General features: G+C 58.4%; 1 protein-coding gene and 1 long non-coding RNA gene across 3 annotated transcripts; one reads left to right on the top strand and one right to left on the bottom strand.

Moving 5' to 3' along the window:
- Positions 1–189: 189 nt before the first annotated feature.
- Positions 190–17,523, top strand: COPE (COPI coat complex subunit epsilon). Of its 2 annotated transcripts, XM_067733323.1 has the most exons (10): positions 191–378; positions 6,272–6,334; positions 8,234–8,334; positions 11,382–11,534; positions 12,746–12,799; positions 13,303–13,384; positions 14,535–14,690; positions 15,963–16,031; positions 17,104–17,178; positions 17,325–17,523. In XM_067733323.1, exons 1-10 carry the CDS (start codon positions 253–255, stop codon positions 17,370–17,372), a joined length of 927 nt encoding a protein of 308 aa, XP_067589424.1. In that variant the 5' UTR covers positions 191–252; the 3' UTR covers positions 17,373–17,523. The 2 variants fall into 2 exon arrangements, with proteins under 2 accessions (XP_067589425.1, XP_067589424.1); XM_067733324.1 differs by lacking the exon at positions 15,963–16,031 and having other exon boundaries at positions 190–378.
- Positions 17,524–18,410: 887 nt separating this feature from the next.
- LOC137222303 (uncharacterized) lies at positions 18,411–20,544 on the bottom strand. The gene is made up of 3 exons (XR_010942404.1): positions 20,063–20,544; positions 19,449–19,552; positions 18,411–18,644 (listed from the first exon to the last, which is right to left on the bottom strand). It is a non-coding gene; the product is annotated as an uncharacterized lncRNA (long non-coding RNA).
- Positions 20,545–20,790: the final 246 nt, after the last annotated feature.

Here is a 20,790-nt window from a genome sequence, read left to right as displayed (position 1 = left end):
TGCCATTCCTAGCCTCTACCACATCCTTACCACTCTTCCCCGAATCCCGTTGGCTCTCAGGATCGAATCGAATTACAGATGCCCTGCGAGACGCACTTGCGTCTCCCGCCCCTTTGACTCCCGTTTGAGTCTCCCATTGGCTCATCTCTAGGGATGAACGAGTAAACTACATTTCCCGGCGTGCCCCGCGGTGACTCTCTCCTTCCGGCCGACGTGTCTCTCAGTGGGAGTAGCGGGTGAGCGGCTAGCAACATGGCGCCTCCGGCTCCTTGCTCAGCCTCTGGAGGCTCCGGGGAGGTGGACGAGCTGTTCGACGTGAAGAATGCCTTCTACATTGGCAGCTACCAGCAGTGCATCAACGAGGCGCAGCGGGTGAAGGTGCGGCGGCTGCGGGGCTGGGGGACCTTGGGGGCGGAGGCGGAAGACACTTCCTGGTGGCTGCGGGTCGCGCTCTGGTTTTAAAAACCCTTCCTCTTCACCTCGCGCCGTTTCATCCCCGCGCCCTCACCACGCCGCCACATCTCTTCAGAGCGCGGTGAAGAATTATCCTTGTCCTATGACCAAACTCAAAGCAGTAACACTTTAACGATACTTCTCACTCTGAGCGCTCTCTCAGACTGAGCCTTGGGAGGCATTTGAGTAAGAGAGAGGTTCATACCGCTATAGTAATAATAACAATGGTAATGATACTACGCTACAGTAGTAATCATAAAGACAGCAACAACAATAATAGTTTCCATCTGTTGAGCACCCACACTGTGCCGCCATGCCCTCAATACCCGTGAAGTAGGGACTGTTGTTTATCCTCATTTTACAGGTGAGAAAAGGGAGGCTCAAGAGAGAAATGGCTTCTCGCTCGTTACCCTGCCCCACTAACCAGGTTATTTCTCCCCAGACTTGCGCATTCATTCATTCACGCATTCCTCATTGAGCATCTGTATGGGCCAGGCAGGATATTAGTGCTGGGCTCAAAGCAGTGACAAAATAGACAAAACTCCCAGCTCTCTTGGAAGCCTCAGCTCCCAAGGGAGACAGACAGTAAACAAGTAAATAAACAAGATGTCAGGAGGTGGTGCGACGGAGAGTGGTGGGAGTGAGCCTGGCTGTTTGAGAGCTAGAAAATGTAGCCCTTCAAGGCAGGGCCCAGGCAACCAGGCGGTGAGTGGGTGACAGGAGAGGGGGCAGCAGGGCCCACGAGCAGCACCATTTGGGGAGGCACATGGATGGTACTGTCACTTTGAGAGTGAGCCATTGGAGAATTTTTAAGAGCAGTGAACATGACAGGGTCTTTGCCAGCCCTCATGGTGTAGTGTCCTGAAGAGAGTAAACAAGTAACCAAGGAAGAGAATACACAGTTTTCAGTTTGAGTCCTCTAGGGGAGAGGGGAGATAAAAAAGTGCTGATCAGAAATGGGGGTGGGGGCTGCTTCACGTGGGAGTGGTCAGGTCAGGGCTCTCTGACTGCCATTTTAACCTGTGACCAAACCTTGAGAAGGCTCTAAGCCCATAAGTTGCTGCAAAGGTGCTGAGGCAACAGTGAGCTCCATGTAGTCAAGGCATGAGGGTGGTGTGGCAGGAGTGAGGTGAGCACAGTGGAGGAGATGAAGAAGGAGGTGGGCAGAGTGAGGGGCAGGGCCTGAAGGGCCACAGCAGGGGTTTGGATTTTATTCTGAAGGTGTGGGAGGCCATCGGAGCGCCACACAAGGGAGTTGCAGACATCTTCCCAGAGGCAGCCAGAGGGTTGGGAGGAATTTGGATTCTGAAGTAAGGAAGGCTTGCTTTCCCTTCTGGCCTTTGGCAGTGAACCCCATGTCCCTGAGTGTCATCTGCATAATGGGAGGTAAAACCTCAAACAGACTTCAGTAAGAGATTAGGAATCGTTGAAATAACATTTGCATGACTGTATTAGTTTTCCATGGCCACTGTGACAAATTACCAAACGACAGCTTAAGTCAGGCAGCACACGTTTATTATCTCGCAGCTTCTGTAAGTCAGAAGTCCAACACCGCTCTCACCAGGCTAAAATCAGGGTGTTGGCCCAGCTCTGTCCTTTTTTGGAGGTTCTGGGGAAGAAGCACCTTCCTAACTTGTTCAAGTTGCTACCTCTTGGAGGCTTCTGGATGCTTCTCTCCAGTCCTCAACCCCGCATATCACCCTTCCATCTCAGAACAAGCCACAGGGTTCTCACTTGGAGTCTCTCAAATTTCCCCTTCTTCATTTCTTTTGTCTAAAAGTCTTCTGCTTTTAAGGGTTTCCGTGATTAGACTGGATCCTCCCAGATAACCCAGCATAGTGTCTCCATTTTTAGGGTCCATAATCTTAATCACACCTGTGAAGTCCCTTTCGTGATGTAACGTAAGCTGTTCACAGGCCCCAGGGACTGGTATGGACATCTCTGGGGGACCTTGTCCGTTTGGCGCCATGGTTGTTACATGCCTCCTTGCTGGGGTAGTGTAGACCATGAGAAGATTGAGACAGACCTGGGCTCAGATTCTGTCTCTTCTGTGTTCTCTTTGCAGCCAGGGCTGAGTCACTGCACCTCTCTGAACCTCACTTTCCCCTCCTGTCAAATGGGAACGATGACATTCATCTCAGTAGGGTCCCTGTAAGGTTCAGCATTATACTCATGATCCACCGTCTGTCTTCTGTTGTGTGTCTGTTCTGCTTACATTACAGCAATGTGTTCTTTCCGTCTTATTGTGTCATAATATGCAAACTTTACCTCCCTGCTGAAGGAATCAGCATGACCTGCTGTATGTAGAGAGTGATGGAAAACAAAGGAAACCAGATCAATACTCTTATTTATTTATTTACTTATTTATTGGCTGTGTTGGGTCTTCCTTGCGGTGCGCGGGCTTCTCATTGCGGTGGCTTCTCTTGTTGCAGAGCACGGGCTCTAGGCGCGCAGGCTTCAGTAGTTGTGGCTCGCGGACTTAGTTGCTCTGCGGCATGTGGGATCTTCCCGGACCAGGGAGTGAACCCCATGTCCCCTGCGTTGGCAGGCGGATTTTTAATCCCCAGGGAAGTCCCAACAGTTTTTTTTTGTTTTTTTTTTTTATATTTATCTTTGGCTGCGTTGGGTCTTCGTTGCTGCACACAGGCTTTCTCTAGTTGCGGCGAGCAGGGGCTACTCTTCGTTGTGGTGCGTGGGCTTCTCATTGTGGTGGCTTCTCTTGTTGAGGAGCACGGGCTCTAAGTGCATGGGCTTCAGTAGTTGTGGCATGTGGGCTCTAGAGTGCAGGCTCAGTAGTTGTGGCTCCTGGGCTCTAGAGCGCAGGCTCAGTAGTTGTGGCGCACGGGCTCAGTTGCTCCACAGCATGTGGGATCTTCCCGGACCAGGGCTCGAACCCGTGTCCCCTGCATTGGCAGGCAGGTTCTTGACCACTGCGCCACCAGGGAAGCCCTCCGCAGTCACTCTTGCTGGAGGCACACTGCGGCCAAACCTCTGAGCTGGGGGAGCTACACCCTCTTTAGCAACGTGGTGAAGATGCACCAGCACCAAACCAAGAGGTTCTACCTGACGCGTCCAGAAGAGCGGGAGTCCTGTCCCTGCTGAGCCATTAGACGTGATTTATTTCTGGTCCACAGGCCACCTAAACCTTCTTAGGCAGCCTGTACTGGGTTGAATGGTGTCCCTGAAAAGATATGTTCACCCGGGACCTGTGAATGTGACTTATTTGGAAAAGAGTCTTTGCAGCTGTAATTCAGTGAAGGATCTCTAGACAAGATCAGCTGGGGTAGACCCTAAATCCAATGACTGGTGTCCTTCTAAGAGAGAGGCTTGAGGCAGACAGAAAAGTTGGAGGCAGAGGTGGGGGTGAGGCAGCCACAAGCCAGGGACTACCTGGAGCCACCAGAAGCCGGATGAGGCAAAGAAGGATCCTCCCAGAGAGCCTATGGAAGGCGCACAGCTCTGCCTGATCTCGGACTTCTGGCCTCCAGAACCATGAGAGAATACGTTTCTGTTTCTTTAAGCACACCCCCCAGCCCAGCTGGTGGTTAGTTATAGCAGCCCCAGCAACCTCAGGCACCACCAGAGGTGGCGCCAGGTAGAACACCTGGTGTGTCTCAGTGCTGGCATCATGATGATGTTTGTTTCCCTACCTGTCAGACATTTCGCAAGTGCCCACAAGATGGCAGGCACTGCACAGGTGTTAGGGATGAAGCAGCTAAGAAAGCCTCCAGGAGCTGACCGTCGAGTGTGGTCAGGGGACACTGATGGCCAGTAAGGGGAGGGAACGTGATCCTCCTTGCCAAACCCCATCACCGACTTCCCTTTACAGTACCCCTTGCTCTCAGGTCTGGCTGCACCTCTGAGCTGTTTGAAGGCAGTTTGAGGCCACCTCGGGGTTGGATGTCGTTGGTGGGCATAAGCCTCCTGGCTTTTCTTGTTTCTGAGCTCCCAGGTGATTCTGATGAGCTGTCAGGACTGGGGACCAGACCACTCACCTGGTGGCATGCATCACAGTCCCTGGTGTTCCCTGGTCTGTACATCTGTCCTTGTTCTTACACCTCCCAGAAGCTCTTCTCTCTTTGGCTGATTGAGAGGGTCCTGAGCGTCTGTGTGTGGGGTCTCGGTGACCCCCCTTGGCAGTCCTGCAGGGTCAGTGGTGGTGCCTGTTTTACAGAGGGGGCAGCTGAGGCTCAGAGTTGCCTCTGGGACCCTGGTCCCCCACAAGGCATCCCACTGTGTCCCTGCTTCAAAGATAGCAACAGCCAACATTTGTCTCTTTTTTTACTGAGGGTGGTATGGGGACCCCAAGTGGGTTGTCCTCACCAGTGACCACCTCCGAGGGTCATTTCAGAGTCACTCATATAGAGGACACCGTGTTCCAAATCATGGCCGGATCCCCAGCCTGGCCACCAAGGCCAGAGCAAGCTGCTGGGACCCGCAGGCAAAGTTGGCCTGAGTCTGGCTGGGGCCAGGAGCCAGGCTTCTTGTTCGCAGTCTCCCTTGGCCTGGGAGGAGGACACGTTCAGCGCCCTCGCCCCCTCAGGCTGGGAAGAAGGCCTGGGGACTAGGAGTCTGGTTCTCAGCCTCGGGGGAGAGCAGTCCTGGCGTGCTCCCACCGGCGGGGCTCCAGAACATTTGTCCCTGTGCTCTGGCAGCTGGACAGGCTGTTCATTCTCTCTGCGCTTTTCCTCAGGCCCTGTGGTTTAGACGTTGTTGGAGTAGTGACTCCAAGGTGGCCGGCCCCCTTCCCCCATGTCACTTTCCTCTCCCGGCCCCCAGGTGGCCTGTCCCAGCACCCGCGTGCCCTCTAGGCTGAGTTGCTCTGTGCCACCCCAGGTGTCACAGGGCCCACAGGAAGTCAGCCAGCACCCTGGGGCGTGGTCCAAAGCTGCTCTTCCGAGGAAGGGTCCCTCGCTTGCCTGTAGCCTCGTGGGGGCCTCCCTTGCCATCCCACAGTGAACCCTGTAGGAGGTCACCTCACACCTGCTTCTGGGTTCTGTGTGGTGGCTGGGCTGAGGGAGTGTGGCCCGTGGGCCTCGTCCCCGAGTATAGGGCAGTCCCCAAGGTCTCACCCAGCCTGGCTAGACCCAGACATCGCTATGCTGGGGCAGCCAAGCTGAGCTCTCCCAGAAAGGTCCTCCGAGTGAGGCAGACCTTCATTTCTCCTGTTTGTCACGTTTAAAGAACGTTTTGAAACAAAAGCAGGACAGGAACAAGAGGCATGGAAGTATTCATTACAGAAAGTAAGTCCCTTTCGCACGTCTCCCGCTGGGTCCCATCCCTTCTCCAATATCCACCATTCATGTCCGGATAGGAATCCTCCCAGGCCTGTTTGCTAGGCTTGTACAAACTTGGGCATCAGGGCATTCCCATACCTACCCCCACCCCCACCCCTTGCTGTCCTCGGACCACCCATACTGTTGAGCAGCTTCTGTTTTGATCCACTGCACCCTGGGGTCCTTCCGCCTTGACACAAGCAGCCACGTGTCCAGTGGTCAGAAGCGTGGGCTCTGCCCTGGCCCCTGCTGTGTGGCTGGAGCAGTTTCAGCACTTTTGGTGCCCCCATCCCTCACCTGAATGGATGGGGGTGACGGTCGAACCTCCTTTCCCAGGGAGATGTCAGGGTGGCACAGAATGAGGTGCCCAGCACACCGCATGCCCTCAGTGGAGGCTGCTCTCCTGCTGCCTAAGGTCATAGGCAGCTGAGAGCCAGGGCCGGGACTAGGACCCAGACTCCACTGAGAAAGCTGCCCACTTGTGGCCTCTGAGGGCCTGTTGGGCACGTAGCCCCCAAGAGTTCTGACCTGCTTTTCCACAGCCGTCAAGCCTGGAGAGAGATGTGGAAAGGGATGTCTTCCTGTACAGAGCGTACCTGGCACAGGTGAGTGTGGGCCCTTGACCATGACTGCCAACACCCGGGGGAAGGAGAGTAAGGAACAGAGTGTCGGCAGGGGCGGGGACCACGAGCAGCTGGTGTGGCCACCACAAGAAGGTGGCAGTGTCCCTGAGGCCCTGGAGCACCAGGCCAGAGGGCCAATGTTGGGATTTCTTGCTTTTCTTTTTATACTTAATGGATAGATTTCACTTGTTCAGTACAGTTCTGGGTTTACAGAATAACTGAGCAGATGGCAAAGAGAATTCCAAATGCCCACCCCCCACACGGGCATTTTCTCTTATTAACATTTCGGGTTGGCAGGGTGCTTTTGTTACAATCCATGCAGTGATATTGATACTGTTACTAGCCAAAACCCACAGTTTAGACACTAGGTTTTTTTCTTTCTTTTATTTGGGGTATAATTGATTTATGATGTTGTGTTAGTTTCAGGTGTACAGCAAAGTGAATATGTTATACAAATACATGTATCCACTTTTTTTTTGGATTCTTTTCCCATATAGGCCATTACAGAGTACTGAGTAGAGTTCCCTGTGTTGTACAGTAGGTCCTTATTAGTTATCTATTTTGTATACAGTAGCATGTATATGTCAATCCCAATCTTCCAATTTATCCCTCCTCCCAGACCCCTTACCCAACCCTGGTAACCATAAGTTTATTTTCTACATCTGTAATTCTACTTCAGTTTTGTAGGTAAGTTCATTTGTAGTCTTTTTTTAGATTCCACATATAAGCGATATCTTATGATATTTTTCTTTTTCTGACTTACTTCACTCAGTTTGAGAATTTCTAGGTCCATTCACGTTGCTGCAAATGGCATTATTTTGTTCTTTTTATGGCTGAGTAATATTCCATTGTATATACGTACCACGTCTTCTTTATCCATTCCTTTGTTGATGGACATTTAGGTTGCTTCCACAGACACTAGGGTTTTTAAAAAGCAGCATTACCCTGATAATGCAGTAAGACTGCATTCTTCTGTTCTAAAAACAATCTGGACTCTGCAGACAGGATTGAATTGTGCCCAGCCCTGTTCCCACCCCAGACCCACCAGCCTCCCGCCAACCTCGTCCCACAGCCACAGCCATAGACTGCTCTGTTGTGGGTACATGGCTCCACAGATGCCCCCACCTCACATCAGGCCTCGGGTGGCTTCCCAGGTCTGTTTGCATCTTTCCCTCTATGGAACGTTCTGGAGCCTGATGGAACTTCCACCTTGTGGACCAAGCCCCCCTCACCACCCTCCCCCCACCAACCTCCAGGGTGAAGCTGGGGCCCAGACAGTGTGTGTGGTCCCCAGCAGAGTAGGGTGCCCCGGTGCGCCCCAGAATCTCCTTGGATGTGTTCATATATTCGTGTGTGTATGTATGTCTTTAAAAGATGAATACATGTCGGTGGCAACGAAAATACTGAAACTACCTAGAAAGAAAGAGTGAAAAATGGGTCCCTGATTCCAGTTCCCCTCCCTGCAGTGACCTCCCTGCTGGGTGTCTGTCGGTGGGGTGCATGTTCTGCTCAATAGAAGCCAGTGCCCAGACCCCCTGCCCCTGGTGACACCACTGCACCCCACCCCCAGAGCTGGCGGGGCCCTCACCCCGTCACTTCACCACCAGGGGCTGAACAGTGAGCTGCCAGGGTCTCCGGCTAGAGCAGTGGGCAGCGTGGCACGACAGCTAACGAGTGATGCTGTGCTGGCTTCCACAGCGCACTCCAGCAACCCGTGGGCTGAGGGGGTCCCTGGGAGTGGTGGGCACCGGCCCCTGGTATTGGGGCTCCACCAGGGTAGTGCTAGAGCCAAGAAGCCCTTGTATGTTCCTGGGGTCTGAGAACATATAAACCCCACGGGGAGTTCGGGCGGAGCTGACAGCCTGCTTGTCTTGCCCACAGAGGAAGTACGGCGTGGTCCTGGATGAGATCAAGCCCTCCTCGGCCCCAGAGCTCCAGGCCGTGCGCATGTTTGCTGAGTACCTGGCTAGCGACAGCCGGCGGTGAGGTTGGGTGGGGGGCAGGCCTGGGGCACGGTGGATGGGCCTGGGTGGGCAGAGGATGTCTAGTTGGCATCCCTCCTCTGCCCTCTCACCTCTCTGAGCTTCAGTTTCCCTCACTTGCTCAGTGGGAGGCTGTGATGGACCCTGCTTCAAAGGGGGCGGGGGGCTGGGGATCAGAGATGAGGACTTGTGTACAGATACCTAGGGACTGTGAGGGCCTCATTCTTGCCAGGAGGACCTCCCCTGGTACATAAGGGTGGGGACCCTGCAGCCAGTCTTCCAGCCATTGCTGCTCACCCACTGTGCAGCGGAGGGAATGGCAGCCACACCACGCATCGTTCATCTCCGCCCAGATGGAGGGTGGGAGGGGACAGCAAGTCTTCACCCTGAGCTGGGTGTGTCCACCTGTGCCACAGACCAGCAGTCATCAAACTCCCTCAGGCGATGGCCAGGAGAGGTGGGGTGGTCCGGGCTATGGGGACCTGGAAGTGCTGAGCATCCCAGGACCAGGCCCGCCTGTTACCTGCTGCTCCGTTGGGGTCTGAGACAGCTCACAGTCCAGCCCTGCTGGCCTCAGGTGGTTCCTGCATAGGCAGGTGCATGGGCTGTTCCTTGCTCACTGGGATGCTCACCCAGGTGCACGTGAACTCGGCCTCTGCAGGTGCACCTGTACGTGGAGCACCAGCCTGACGCAGCAGGCCCCGTGGCCCCTCTGCACCTCGGTTTCCCCCGCCCCTCGGAATGGGCTGGTCTTGAGGCCCCCTGGGATTTCGGAGGTAAACACTCCCCAGAGGGCGGCTGGGATGGAAGGCTGGGGCAGCACAGCCCACGACAGGGAGCCACTCTCTTCTGTGAGCCGATTCCCGCCTACCTGTCCCAGCCCCAGGACCCTTCCACCACCCAGGCCGCCCCTCACAGCACTGTGACACCTCACAGAGGGGCCCTCCCCCCGATCTCTGCCCTGTGGAACTTAATAGACCAGGATGTGGTCATGACCTTGTTGACAGTACGCTTTCCTCGGAGGCTGTGCCGCCATCTGTGAGTCCCAAGTGTGGGTACGACTGTCTGCTGTGACCCCCACCTCTGCTCCTTCCTCGTGGAGGGCAGCGCCCTGTGCTCCACCTTCTGTGATCAGGCTCCTTCGTCCACAGACACTTGAAGGATTTACTCAGAGAGGCTTAAGCCGTGGCAGCTGAATGGGGACTCCCAAAAGACATGTCCATGTCCTGACCCCCAGAACCTGTGAACCTGACCTCATTGGAAATGGGGGTCTTTGCAGATGTAAGTGGTTAAGGATCTTGAGATCATCTTGAATATGAGGTGGGCCCTAAATCCGGTGACTGGTATCTTCATAAGAGATGGAAGAGAAGACACAGATGCGGAGGCTGCATGAAGATGGAGGCAGAGATTGGGGTGAAAGAGACACAAGCCAAGGACTGCTGCAGCTCCAGGAGAAAGGACCAGGACCGATCTTCCCTTGGAGGAAGGAACCAATCCCGCCAGCACTTTGATTTTAGACTGCTGGCCTCCAGAACTGGGAGAGAATAAACCCCTGTTGTTTTGATCCCCTGCCTGGTTTGTGGACTCTGTGACAGCAACCCCAGGACACTAAGACAGGCAGCCTCCTGAGGCCATCCCTTCACCCTCTCTGTGCACGTCTCTAGCTGGGGTGACAAACCCCATTCTCCTTTCGGAAGGGGAAGGAGCCCCAGGGCTGCTGTGAGCACTACAGAAAAGAACCCGCAGGAAGCCCACGGCGTGGAGCAGGCGCTCGGGAAAGCAGAGCGGCTCTTGGTGCATCCATCCTGGCAGTACAAACCACCCCATACAAACTGCCCAGCGAGCAGGTGGTGGAGAAAGTGCTGGAGCCCGCAAGGGTAACCACAACGTGTTCCAGGAACAACGTACAGCACTGAGGTTACAAGGACAAGAGCAGGCACCGTGTTCACAGCCTGTGTGCCAGGAGCCAGGCAGGAAGCTTTGGGACGTGGCCTTGGGGCTCCTCACGCCAACCCTGTGTGATCCCCGTGCACAGCCCTTCTGTGCAGAGCGGGGAAGAGACTCAGATTTGAAGTCATTTGTCCGTCAGGCACTCTCTGGTGGGCGCAGAGGGAGTAATAGGCACATCCCTGCCCTCCAGGGGCTCTCAGGTACACAGGCACTTGGCCACCAGCCCCCAGCAACCCGCATGAAACGTATGCGCTTGTGTGTCCCAAGCCAGAGCATTTGTCCAGCAGTGACACAGGGCCGGGCCCTTGCCTCCCTTCTCTCATTAACCGCTTAGCAGCCCTTTGAAACAAGGAGTTGCAGCTCCTCGTTTCAGTTAAGCAGACCGAGACTCTGGTGTCCTGTGGCGGGTGAGGGCGCCCGGCTGGTCCTCAGGCAAGCCTGAACTCCAGCCTGCTGCCGGCTCCCAGCCCCCAGTCGCGCATGACGTCCACTTGCCGGGAGCAGCTTGCACACCAAGCTCGGGAACCAGGGGCAGCCACCCTGTCAGTGGGGTGTCGTCCTGCACAGCCGCCCTCAGGACCCAGGCCTGACGCTGACCGAGGTAGATCAGGACCCTCTGCTGAGACCACTGGCCTCCTCGGGAAGTTGGTGACGTCGCCAGTGTGAGGTTTACCTGTGTGGCCTCATGTCCCTGTGGAGGTGTCCCCATTGAGCTAGCCTGTCCCTGTGCATGTGGGGCGGCGTGGACACCTCAGCCCCCGAGCACTGAGGGCCAGTGGAGCTCGAGACTTGGATGGTCATTTATGCTGCTTCGTGGGCAGAGCCAGGCATGGCCCTTCCTGCCCCACACGCCCCATTGGGCCTGGAGCACCCAACCCTGCTTCTCCTGGCCTTGGTTTCCGTGTTTATGTGAGGGGTGAGGAGTGCCTGGTGGGGAGGTGGCGAGAGTGGCACCTAGTGGGGCCTGGCAGAGACAGCTGGGCCTATCCTGCCCTCCGCTGCTTTGTGCCCCAGGGGGCCTGACTCACCCTCTCAGGGCCGGTCGGAGAGGCCGCCTCCCGCCCCTGCCTCGGGCTCTGAGCAGCTGCATCTCGCAGGGATGGGATCGTGGCCGAGCTGGACCGGGAGATGAGCCGGACCGTGGACGTGACCAACACCACCTTCCTGCTCATGGCTGCCTCCATCTACTTCCACAACCAGAACCCAGATGCAGCCCTGCGCACCCTGCATCAAGGGGATAGCCTGGAGTGGTGAGTGGCTGTCCTGCACTGGGGGAACGGCCAGCGTGAGTGGCTCCTCTGGTGTCCAGGCAGCTCAGGGCCTCATCAGCCATCGTCATAGGAACGGCAAGGGGGGCTGCTCTGAAAGAGAGGGGCTGGGATGGGGCATGGGCCTCCCATTTAGACTGCAGCTCTTGTTCTCCGTCCAGGAGACACACTTTTCCGCATGGCTGGGCCATTGCTCTGAGGACACATCACCCGGGGCTGAAAACCCTCTGTTCCCAGGAGCAGAGCAGAAAGCACCTTTGTCTCTGCCTGAGATTTCTGCACCCTCCCTTCTCCCATGAAGCCTTGTGTTTCTCTGCCTTGGGCCCTGGATTTCCATGTCCTCCCTGGGCCCCACGGACCCTCCTCTGAGACCGGCCCTCAGGGCACTCCGGGCCTGGGCACTGGAGCGCCCTGCAGCCTGCTGTCGGCTCCACCCCCACCCCAGGAGGTGGCTCTGGGCTGTGCTGTGTCCGGCACCCTGCAGCCAGGACTCCAGCCCTGCAGGGTGCAGCCATTCTCCCCTATGAGCGCTCTGGTTTCTGCCTTCCCTTGGTTAGTTGGTCACCACGTGTTCCTTCATATCCGTTTATGTCCCACCTGATCCAGAGAAGGGTTTGCAATAGGCATGTTACACGGCTGGTGAGGCAGTGCACCCCACGAATGTTTCTCATGCTTCTCCTCGGGCTGGTCTGGGTGCTGGGTCACGTTCTGGCGGGAAAACTCGGGAACAAGTGGCCACATCAGTGATCGGTGGTCACAGCTGTCTGGGCTTGAGGCGAGGGGCTGTGGGTGTGGGCGCTGAAAGCATGGAGCAGGTGTTCCCCTGCAGCACTTCATCTGGGACTCTGGAAAGGAGACGGGGGTACAGATGGGATGGCCAGCCACGGGGCGGGCAGGGAGCGGGCCACAGGCCTGGGGACCCCGTGGGAGCTCCCGGCCCAAGCACACTCAGCAGAGACAGGTGGGAGTGCAGGGCCTGGGAAGCGATGGGGTGCTCAGCCCAGCGAGCAGCGCCCAGGTCTGAGTTTGGCCCAGCTGGGCTGACAGTCAGCCTCAGTGTTCCCCTCTGTAAGGCGGGGCTGTGGCCTGAGCACTCAAGGGGAGGTTTCTGGAAGGTGGTGCTTACACAGAGTGAGCCCCTGGTGGAGGATAAAGTGGGGTGGGAGTTCACTGACTGCCTGCCCTTTCCACAGCATGGCCATGACGGTGCAGATCCTGCTGAAGCTAGACCGCCTGGACCTCGCCCGGTAAGCCCCTCCCCACCGGGGCTGCTGGGCTGTGGCCTGTGCATGGTGGGGGGGTATCTTAGCAACGGCCAGGCCATGTTGGGACCCTGTGTTCTCCAGCAGCCAGGCCGCTGTCTTCAAGGGTGCACGTGGCATGGGGACCACCCAGAGCCCTCCCCCTGGCTCTGATTATCAGTGACACGAGTGTTTCTCCGTTTATTTCTTTCTAGTCCATTGGGGTGACTGCACTATTGTTTACCTTCTCGTCTCTGCAGGGTGTTGCCTGGGACAAGGGGCGTCACTGTGCCTCAGTTTCCTTCTGTGAGGCAGGCAGTGGGGCCCATCTTGCAAGGTTGGGGTGGGCTTTGCAAGCACGCAGAGGCATGTGCAGCCGTGGATGGGGGGTGGCCAGGCCGGGGCCTGAGGTCCTGGGGCCTCGTGAGCAAGGAACTCGGGCTGGGGTGGGGCACAGTGACTGGCCACTCAGCTACCGGGCACCTCCTGCCTCTCTCCTCTGCCCCCAGGAAGGAGCTGAAGAAAATGCAGGACCAGGACGAGGACGCCACCCTCACCCAGCTGGCCACCGCCTGGGTCAGCCTGGCTGTGGTGAGTACCCGGCTTGTGTGCGGGCATGAGAGACAGGAGTATCCGGGAGCCAGGAGGTGGCGGCGACCCCCTGTGTGCAGCGCTGGCTGCTCCTGTGGGGAGGGTGCAGGTGGGGTTCCACAGACGCGCTGGACCTCCTGCTTTCTTGGGGGCTAGTCCCCTGGAGGAGCCCCAGCACGTTTTCCCCCTCTCTCGGGCTTGACCCCTTCTGACTCCTTGCAGCCGAGAGGCTTGGCCAGAGCCAGAGTGAACAAACTGGGGGTTTATGGAACCGGACTCGGCGTACCTCTGCCTGCACGTACCCGCTCCCGCCCCCCAGCCCGGGTGCACGGAGCCAGCCAGCTGGCAGCGCACCCTCCTCTGGGGTCTGGCCCTGCTCTTGGCTGCTGTCAGCTTGCTCTCTGGGCTCCCAGCACAGGGTTGGTGCCCGTATCCCCCTCACGCTTTCCCCCCTGGAGCCAGCCCCCCACCCCCCCGTGCCTGGGCACCCCTCTCCTGGCAGCAGGCCCCATTTCTGGATTTGGACATTTGGCTTCCTTTCTCTGAGTCGCTCCTTTGTACAGACCTTTTAAATGGTGCTCCTCGTATGTGTGCATCTGCACATCCTTTTGCGGGGCTGAGGCCTCACCCCACAGTATCCATTCAGTTTATTGGGACAAACCCGAACAGCTCTCTCCCATAGCCTAGCAGTCTTTCACAAGCACATCTTGGTCTCAGGTTCCCCTGCAGGTGTGGCGCTGTGTCTTTACCAGGCGGACAGAACCTTCTTATTCTGAATTCAGGCGGTCGGGGTCACGGCTGCTGGAGCAGAGGCCACCCCGATGGGCCATGTGTCCCAGTGGTCCCAGCTCAGACCTTGACCCAGCTGCCCATGCACTGATTCTCCCTCTTGAAGCCGAAGCTTTCGAGTCTATAAATATAGGGCTTGGGGAGCCGGGTTTGAGGGGGTCTGCGTACCGCTTCGGCCCCTTCACAGCACTAGCTGCACAAGGGTCTCTTCGGGGAAGGGGGCGGTGTCCAAAGACTGCCTGCCGTGGGCCGGCTGCACTGGGATTGTCTCCACAAAGTGCTGGGATCCCTCCAGGAGGGAGCAGGCAGGGTAGGGCCGGGCAGCAGGGTGACAAAGCGGTGATGCCAACTGTCCCCGCAGGGTGGTGAGAAGCTGCAGGACGCCTACTACATCTTCCAGGAGATGGCTGACAAGTGTTCGTCCACCCTGCTGCTGCTCAGTGGGCAGGCAGCCTGCCACATGGCCCAGGGCCGGTGGGAGGCCGCGGAGGGCGTGCTGCAGGAGGCTCTGGACAAGGTATGGGCAGGCGCAGCCCCAGCCCAGAAACAGGTGTACCACAGACCCCATGGCCTGCCTTGTGGCCATGTGGGGATTTTAATGCCATATCAGTTAAAACTCAGGATTGCAAGCGACAATCCTGATTCTAACTTCTCTTGGAAATGCGAGGATCCCGTCAGCCTGGGCCCCCGTCGGCCTGAGCTGAGCAGACCCACGCTCTGTCTCCTCTTCACTGACACCTTGGCTACCTGGCCAGGGGCCTTTCGTGGTGATCCCTCACCTGTGTCTGTGCTTGGGAGAGACAGTTCCCGTTTGCTGCCGAGGGGAGAGCAGGCTGCCGACGGGATGTGTCACCTCTGCCCATCCTTGTCGAGCAGAGGGCCTGGAGCGCTGCACTCAGGGCTGCCGCAGTTGTCTTCTCACGGCTGCCATCTGAAACGTTGTTTGATATAATGAGACACTGACACCAGTGGGAAGCTTTCTCCATGCTCATCTCTGCGAGGGGCCGAGCTATCGTCAGGTTGTTGGCCGAGTGGGGCCAGGCTGAGGGGAGTCAGTCGGGTGCTCCTGCTGGCTGGTGTCGTCAGGCTGCCCGTGTGGAGTTGCCTCGCCTACCAGAGCGCCCCGTGCTGGTGGGGAGAATGCGGGTCTCTGCAAAGAAGGGCAGCATGGGGTGGAGCCAAATCTGTGCAGGAGGCTTGGGTCCCTGCAGCCCCTCGAGCCTGTGGCGCCCTGCATCCTGAGCGGCATGTCCCTGCCTTGCCCCAGCCAGGGGCTCTGGCTGGGGTTCCTGGCCAAGGCAGCGGCCGAGCTGATTCCCAGAGTTCCCTGTGCCTCAGAGCCCAATATGGGCGGGTGGGGTGAGGTCACCCCCTTGGAGTTTCTGGTAATTTCCCGCAGCTTCCTGCCAATGCCCCTGGGGAGCAGGCAGGGCGGGAGGGGTCTGTCCCACGGTCTCAGGCTTCATTGCAGCAGGAGGAGCAGCTAGCTGGGCTGTGATAGGTTGAGGCCGCCTTGGTCTGGACTCCATTACTTTGAGATTTGTGATAAAAACGCCCCTCCCAAATTGCGACAAGCAAGGGGGCTCTGTGTCAGACTGGTCTGCACGTGAAGCAACACGCTCACTGGGAAAGCAGCCGGTGTGGGGAGGCAGAAGGGAGGACCCTGAGGTCACTGTCTTGTGGAGCGGCCAGTGGTGGGGGCGTGCTGGGTCTTGCAATCCCAGCCCTGCTTGAGATGGGGGCCTGGAGGAGCTGACCCTGCCTGTCTGGTGTCCCCTTGTGTTGCCAGGACAGCGGCCACCCTGAGACCCTGATCAACCTCATCGTCCTGTCCCAGCACCTGGGCAAGCCTCCCGAGGTAGGACCCTCCCCACCCTCAGCCAGGTGCAGAGTGTTTTCCGGCCCTCACGGTGCCAGCCTGGGGTGGGCAGGGGTCTCTGGTGTGGCCCCGGCTCTAGAGGGAGCTTGGGGCCTCAGGGTCTGACCTTCAAGATTGGCCTGGCCTTGGGGCAAAAACCTGTTCCCCACGAGTGGGTGCAGCTGAGATCGGCCCCGGGAAGCTGGCATTGCAAGTACTCTCCCAGGGTCCCCATCCTGGTCGGGGCTGCAGGTCAGCTGCTCTGTGGGTCCTACAGACAAGTGGGCTGAGGCTCAGGGCTCCCAGGCTGGGACTCAGCCTGTGCCACCTCAGGATTGGGGGCGGACACCAGGACAGAGAAACAGGGCTCCGGGGAGCAATCCTGCTGAGCCTACCTTGTCTGAGGGCGGGGAGGAGGACGCTGGGGCACTGCCCCATTCAGGTGTCTTGCCCAGCCGGCCAGGGGCCTGCCTCAGGGCTTCATGATGGTCTGTCACCAGTTTCTCGAAGAAGAGCCCCCCAGACAGCCTCAGGGCTGGGGTGGTGCAGGACAGATAGGACCAGTCTCCCACTCACCGCAGAGACATCCCCAGACTATCAGTTTTGGAGAAACAGAGCCAGACAGACACCCCTAGCCCCACATGGTCAGGGCTGAGCCTGGCGGGTAGGGCAAGGCTGGGAGCGAGGGCCCACCTCTGAGGTGTCTCCATACGACGTGCCCAGAACAAATCCATCTCCTTTCCCAGCCCCGTGCTCCCTGACCTGCCTTCCACTCCTGGCCTCCTGCCTCTCCCAGGGCCTGGGTCCCTGCCCAGCCCACATCCCTGAACCTGGTGCATGCTTCGCGCATGTACCAAGTGCAGGCTCTGTGCCAGGTGGTGCTCCCCACCCGCCAGGGTCCTCTCGAATTCAGCATGGTTCCGGGGCGGCAGGTTGTGATGGAGAAAATGTGGGGAAACCAGGGCTCTTGCCTGGATCTGGCCAGGTGGCCCTTGTTTCACCCCACTCCCTACCCTGCAGGTCAGAGCCACCATGGAGTCCCCATATTTAGCTAACCTTGCCTCCCCCACAGGTGACAAACCGCTACCTGTCCCAGCTGAAGGACGCCCACAGGTCCCACCCCTTCATCAAGGAGTACCAGGCCAAGGTGAGCTTGTGCAGGCGGCCCGTCTCTGAGCCCTAGACCCCCGAGGCTCTGCCAGGCAAAGCGCAGAACTTGGGGCCTGGCTCACAAGTTCTCCCCTTTCTCTGCCCACCCCCATCCCCCTTCCCCGCCCCCTATTCACGTTGAAGGAAAACGACTTTGACCGGCTGGTGCTGCACTACGCCCCCAGCGCCTGAGACCGGCCCCAGACGCGTTTCTGGAGCTGTGGGGATACAAGGCCAGGACTGTGCTGCCCTCTCCACCGGGCACTTGCCGTTTGGCCAGAAGCAGAGGCTGGAAGCCCAGTCCAGCCCCCCCTTTTGTCAATAAATGTCTCCACTCCAGGTATCCCCACCGGATCCATGTTTGCTCTAGCCATTTTGAGGGGAGCATGTGGGAACCAAGGCTCAGATGGGAGGGGCCTGGGCACCATCACCCAGGGCTGTTGCTGGGAGGGGGCCCCGGTGACCAGGGTCTGTGAGCAGCAGCTGTACAGACTCCCCTGCCCTCAAACAGCCACCTCATGTTGCTGAGCTGCAGGCGGCACAGCCATGTCCCCCAAGCCCAGTTGGCATCCAAGGAAACTGCAGCACAGAGAAGTCACAGCCATCACAAGGGGCCCTAGGATTTGAACGCAGGACCCCTGGGTGGTCTGCAGGTGGTGAGGGTGCCAGAGCACTCAGGTTCAGCCAAGTGGGGAGGGTGTGTACCGGGTCCTCACAGGAGCGAACATCAGCCGCCCAGACCCCTGCTCCCTGCTGCCCTGCGGTGAGTCATGAGCCGAGACAGACCCCCTGTGGTCGGGGCTGTGGGCGCCGGAGCGCTGCTGTGGGTGCCGGAGCGCTGCTGTGGCCAAAGCAGCGAGCTCCCTGCCCAGAGAGAGAAATGCATAGTGAGCGCCCCTCGGTAAGAAGCAGCTAAGGGCTTCCCTGGTGGTGCAGTGGTTAAGAATCTGCCAATGCAGGGGACACGGGTTCAAGCCCTGGTCTGGGAAGATCCCACACGCCACAGAGAAACTAAGCCTGTGTGCCACGACTGAGCCTGCACTCTAGAGTCCGCGAGCCACAACTACTGAGCCCATGTGCTGCAACTCCTTGAACCCCGCGTGCCTAGAGCCCATGCTCCGCAACAACAGAAGCCACCGCAATGAGAAGCCAGTGCACCGCAAAGAAGAGTAGCCCCGCTCACCGCAACTAGAGAAAGCCCGCATGCAACAACGAAGACCCACGCAGCCAATCAATCCGTTTATTAAAACAAAAAAAGCTAAACAACAGAGGGAGGGAGGGGAATGGCAGAGGCCTCTGGGATGAGGTCACCATTGAGCTGTGTCCACCAAAACAAGAAGAAGGATCTGCCAGGACAGGTTCTGGGGCGACGAGCATCCTGGGCAGTAGGAACAGCCTATGCAAAGACCCTGAGGCCACACTGGACTCAGTGAGCTGGACAGGGCTCTGTCTCTGGGCCAGTGTCTGGGTGGGGAAAGAAAGATACTTGGGCTCCGAGAGCCTGGCTTCGGAGGTGGCCTTGGGAAACCCTGTGCTTGATTGCCAAGACAAGACAGACAGCAAGGGACCCCCAGCATCAGGACCCACCCCCAGCCCCTCCCTGCCTGGCGCGGATGCCCCAGGGCAGGGGCATCAGTCAGGGGCAGTGGTGTGTAGGGGGAGTGAGGGCTGAGATGAGCTCCCTGGGGAAGAGGCCTGCCCTTTCAGGTGGGGCAGGGTATGGGTGCCATCCTTGGGACCTCGGCAGCCCCTCACTGAGCCCCTGGTGCCTGGTAGCTGTTTCTCAGCTGCCAGCACCAGGAGCCACTTTCTGTTTCCGCTCTGTACCCACACATTGGCAGCCTCCTATGTGGGCCCTGCCAAAATGAAACTCGAGGCTGGGCTGGGGCTGGTGGTTGGGGGCACCTCTCCCATTACTGACGGGTGCCATAGTGACCAGATAGTGCCTGGGCGGGAGGGCAGAGGTGGGTGGTTGGGATGGTACAGGGCTGCCCCACAGGCCCGACTGGACCTATGAGGGCATGTCCAGCAGCCCGGGACCCCTTAGCCCCCGTCTGCTTGCCACGCTGGCTGTGGCATTAGTTAACGGGACAGATGAACCCCTGCCCACATGGAGTGCACATTCAAAAATAATGAGTAAGAGGTACAGCAGGACAGATGGTGACAAGTGCCAAGGAGAAGACTGATGGGGGGATGAGGGAGGTGCAACAAGCAGGTGACATTTGTAGGTAAAGCCTGAAGTTGGTGAAGGAGGAGCCCTGCCAATACCTGGGGGAACAGCATTCTAGGCAGAGGGAACAGCCGGTGAAAGACCCTGAGGCAGGACTCTTTGGGGTGTTGGAGAGCCACCTCCAGCTATGAGGCCAGTGTGGCTGGAACGGAAGGAGAAAGATGGAGAGAGAAGGGCGTGAGGATAGGTTGTGGGTCACAGTGAGGAGATGGGCTTTTACTCTGTGTGATGGGAGCTATGGAGGGCTGTGAGCAGAGGAGGGACAGGTAGGTTTCCTCTGGCCTCTGAGCGGGGTAAGGAGGAGGCCGAGACACTAGGAAGGAGGCACAAGGGTGGCCGAGGGTCGCATAAGGCTGTACAGGTGCAGAGAAGTGGCTGGATTCTGGGAACATTTGAAGGTGGGGAGAATTGGATTGCTGCAGGACAGAGGGTGAGGGAAAGGAGGAGGGATGAGGGCCCCTTTGACCCCCCCTCTCTGTTTTCACCTGTGCACCTGAAGGTCAGGTCAGGCTGGTGGCCATATGGAACCCAGCCTGGCTCCTGCAGGGCACACACTGATTCCCCCCACCTCGGAAGGCTGTGGGAGGACTCCTAGATGGGGAGAAGGGCGGGCACAGGCATGCGGGAGTCCTGGGGCTGGGATGAGGGCTACCAGTGGCAGGCGAAACGATGTCCCCAAGAGGTGACCGGTGCCTTTGGTGATGGCCATTGGGGGCTTTGGACACAGGTCGTGGTCGGTGTACAGTGGAAGATCATGGGGGGTGGTCCCAATGAAGTGATGGTCTTGATCCAGCCTGAGTTCCCCCACATGGGCACTCACTCCCTTGGCCTCCCTGAAGGCCTGTGTTAACCCGCTTCAGGGAGGCCTGCCAGGTCCTCAGGGTCACAGAGAGCAGCAGGTGGCCCTCAAGCGGGGGGATGGTGAGGCCTGAGTGTGGGACAGGGCAAGAGAAGCATGCTGGAGGGCCTGGGAAAGAGAGAATCGCTGGTCCTGGGCACGGCTTACTGGTGCTCACCATGCCCCGTGTTGCGGACACAGCCTGGTGGGGTGAAGGAGCCCAGGATGGGCAAGGGCATCCAAGCGAGGACGAGGGATGGGGACACGGGGCCGCTGCGGCCCTACTCGGGTTCAGGTCAGGCGGGCGCCAGGCAGACACCCCCTCCACCCCCCGGTCGCCCCCCTCCCCCCTCCCCCGCGCCTGGGTTTCCTCCACTGGAAAATGAGCCAGCTCGCTGGCCCGCCTCCAGGACGCGGCGCGACAACGCCAGGACTTGTACGCCCGAGGTCGCCGCTGCTGCCTCCGGGGGACCCAGCTCCTGCGCGCCCCGGCCCCGCGTCCCTGCGGGGCGGAGCTAGCACGGGCCCCGCCCCTCCGTCCC

This window comes from Pseudorca crassidens, chromosome 3 (assembly GCF_039906515.1).
Source record: "Pseudorca crassidens isolate mPseCra1 chromosome 3, mPseCra1.hap1, whole genome shotgun sequence".
Classification (NCBI taxonomy): domain Eukaryota; kingdom Metazoa; phylum Chordata; class Mammalia; order Artiodactyla; family Delphinidae; genus Pseudorca; species Pseudorca crassidens.
Note: the sequence above shows the minus strand (reverse complement) of the source record. Positions and strands in the feature narration are given on the sequence as shown.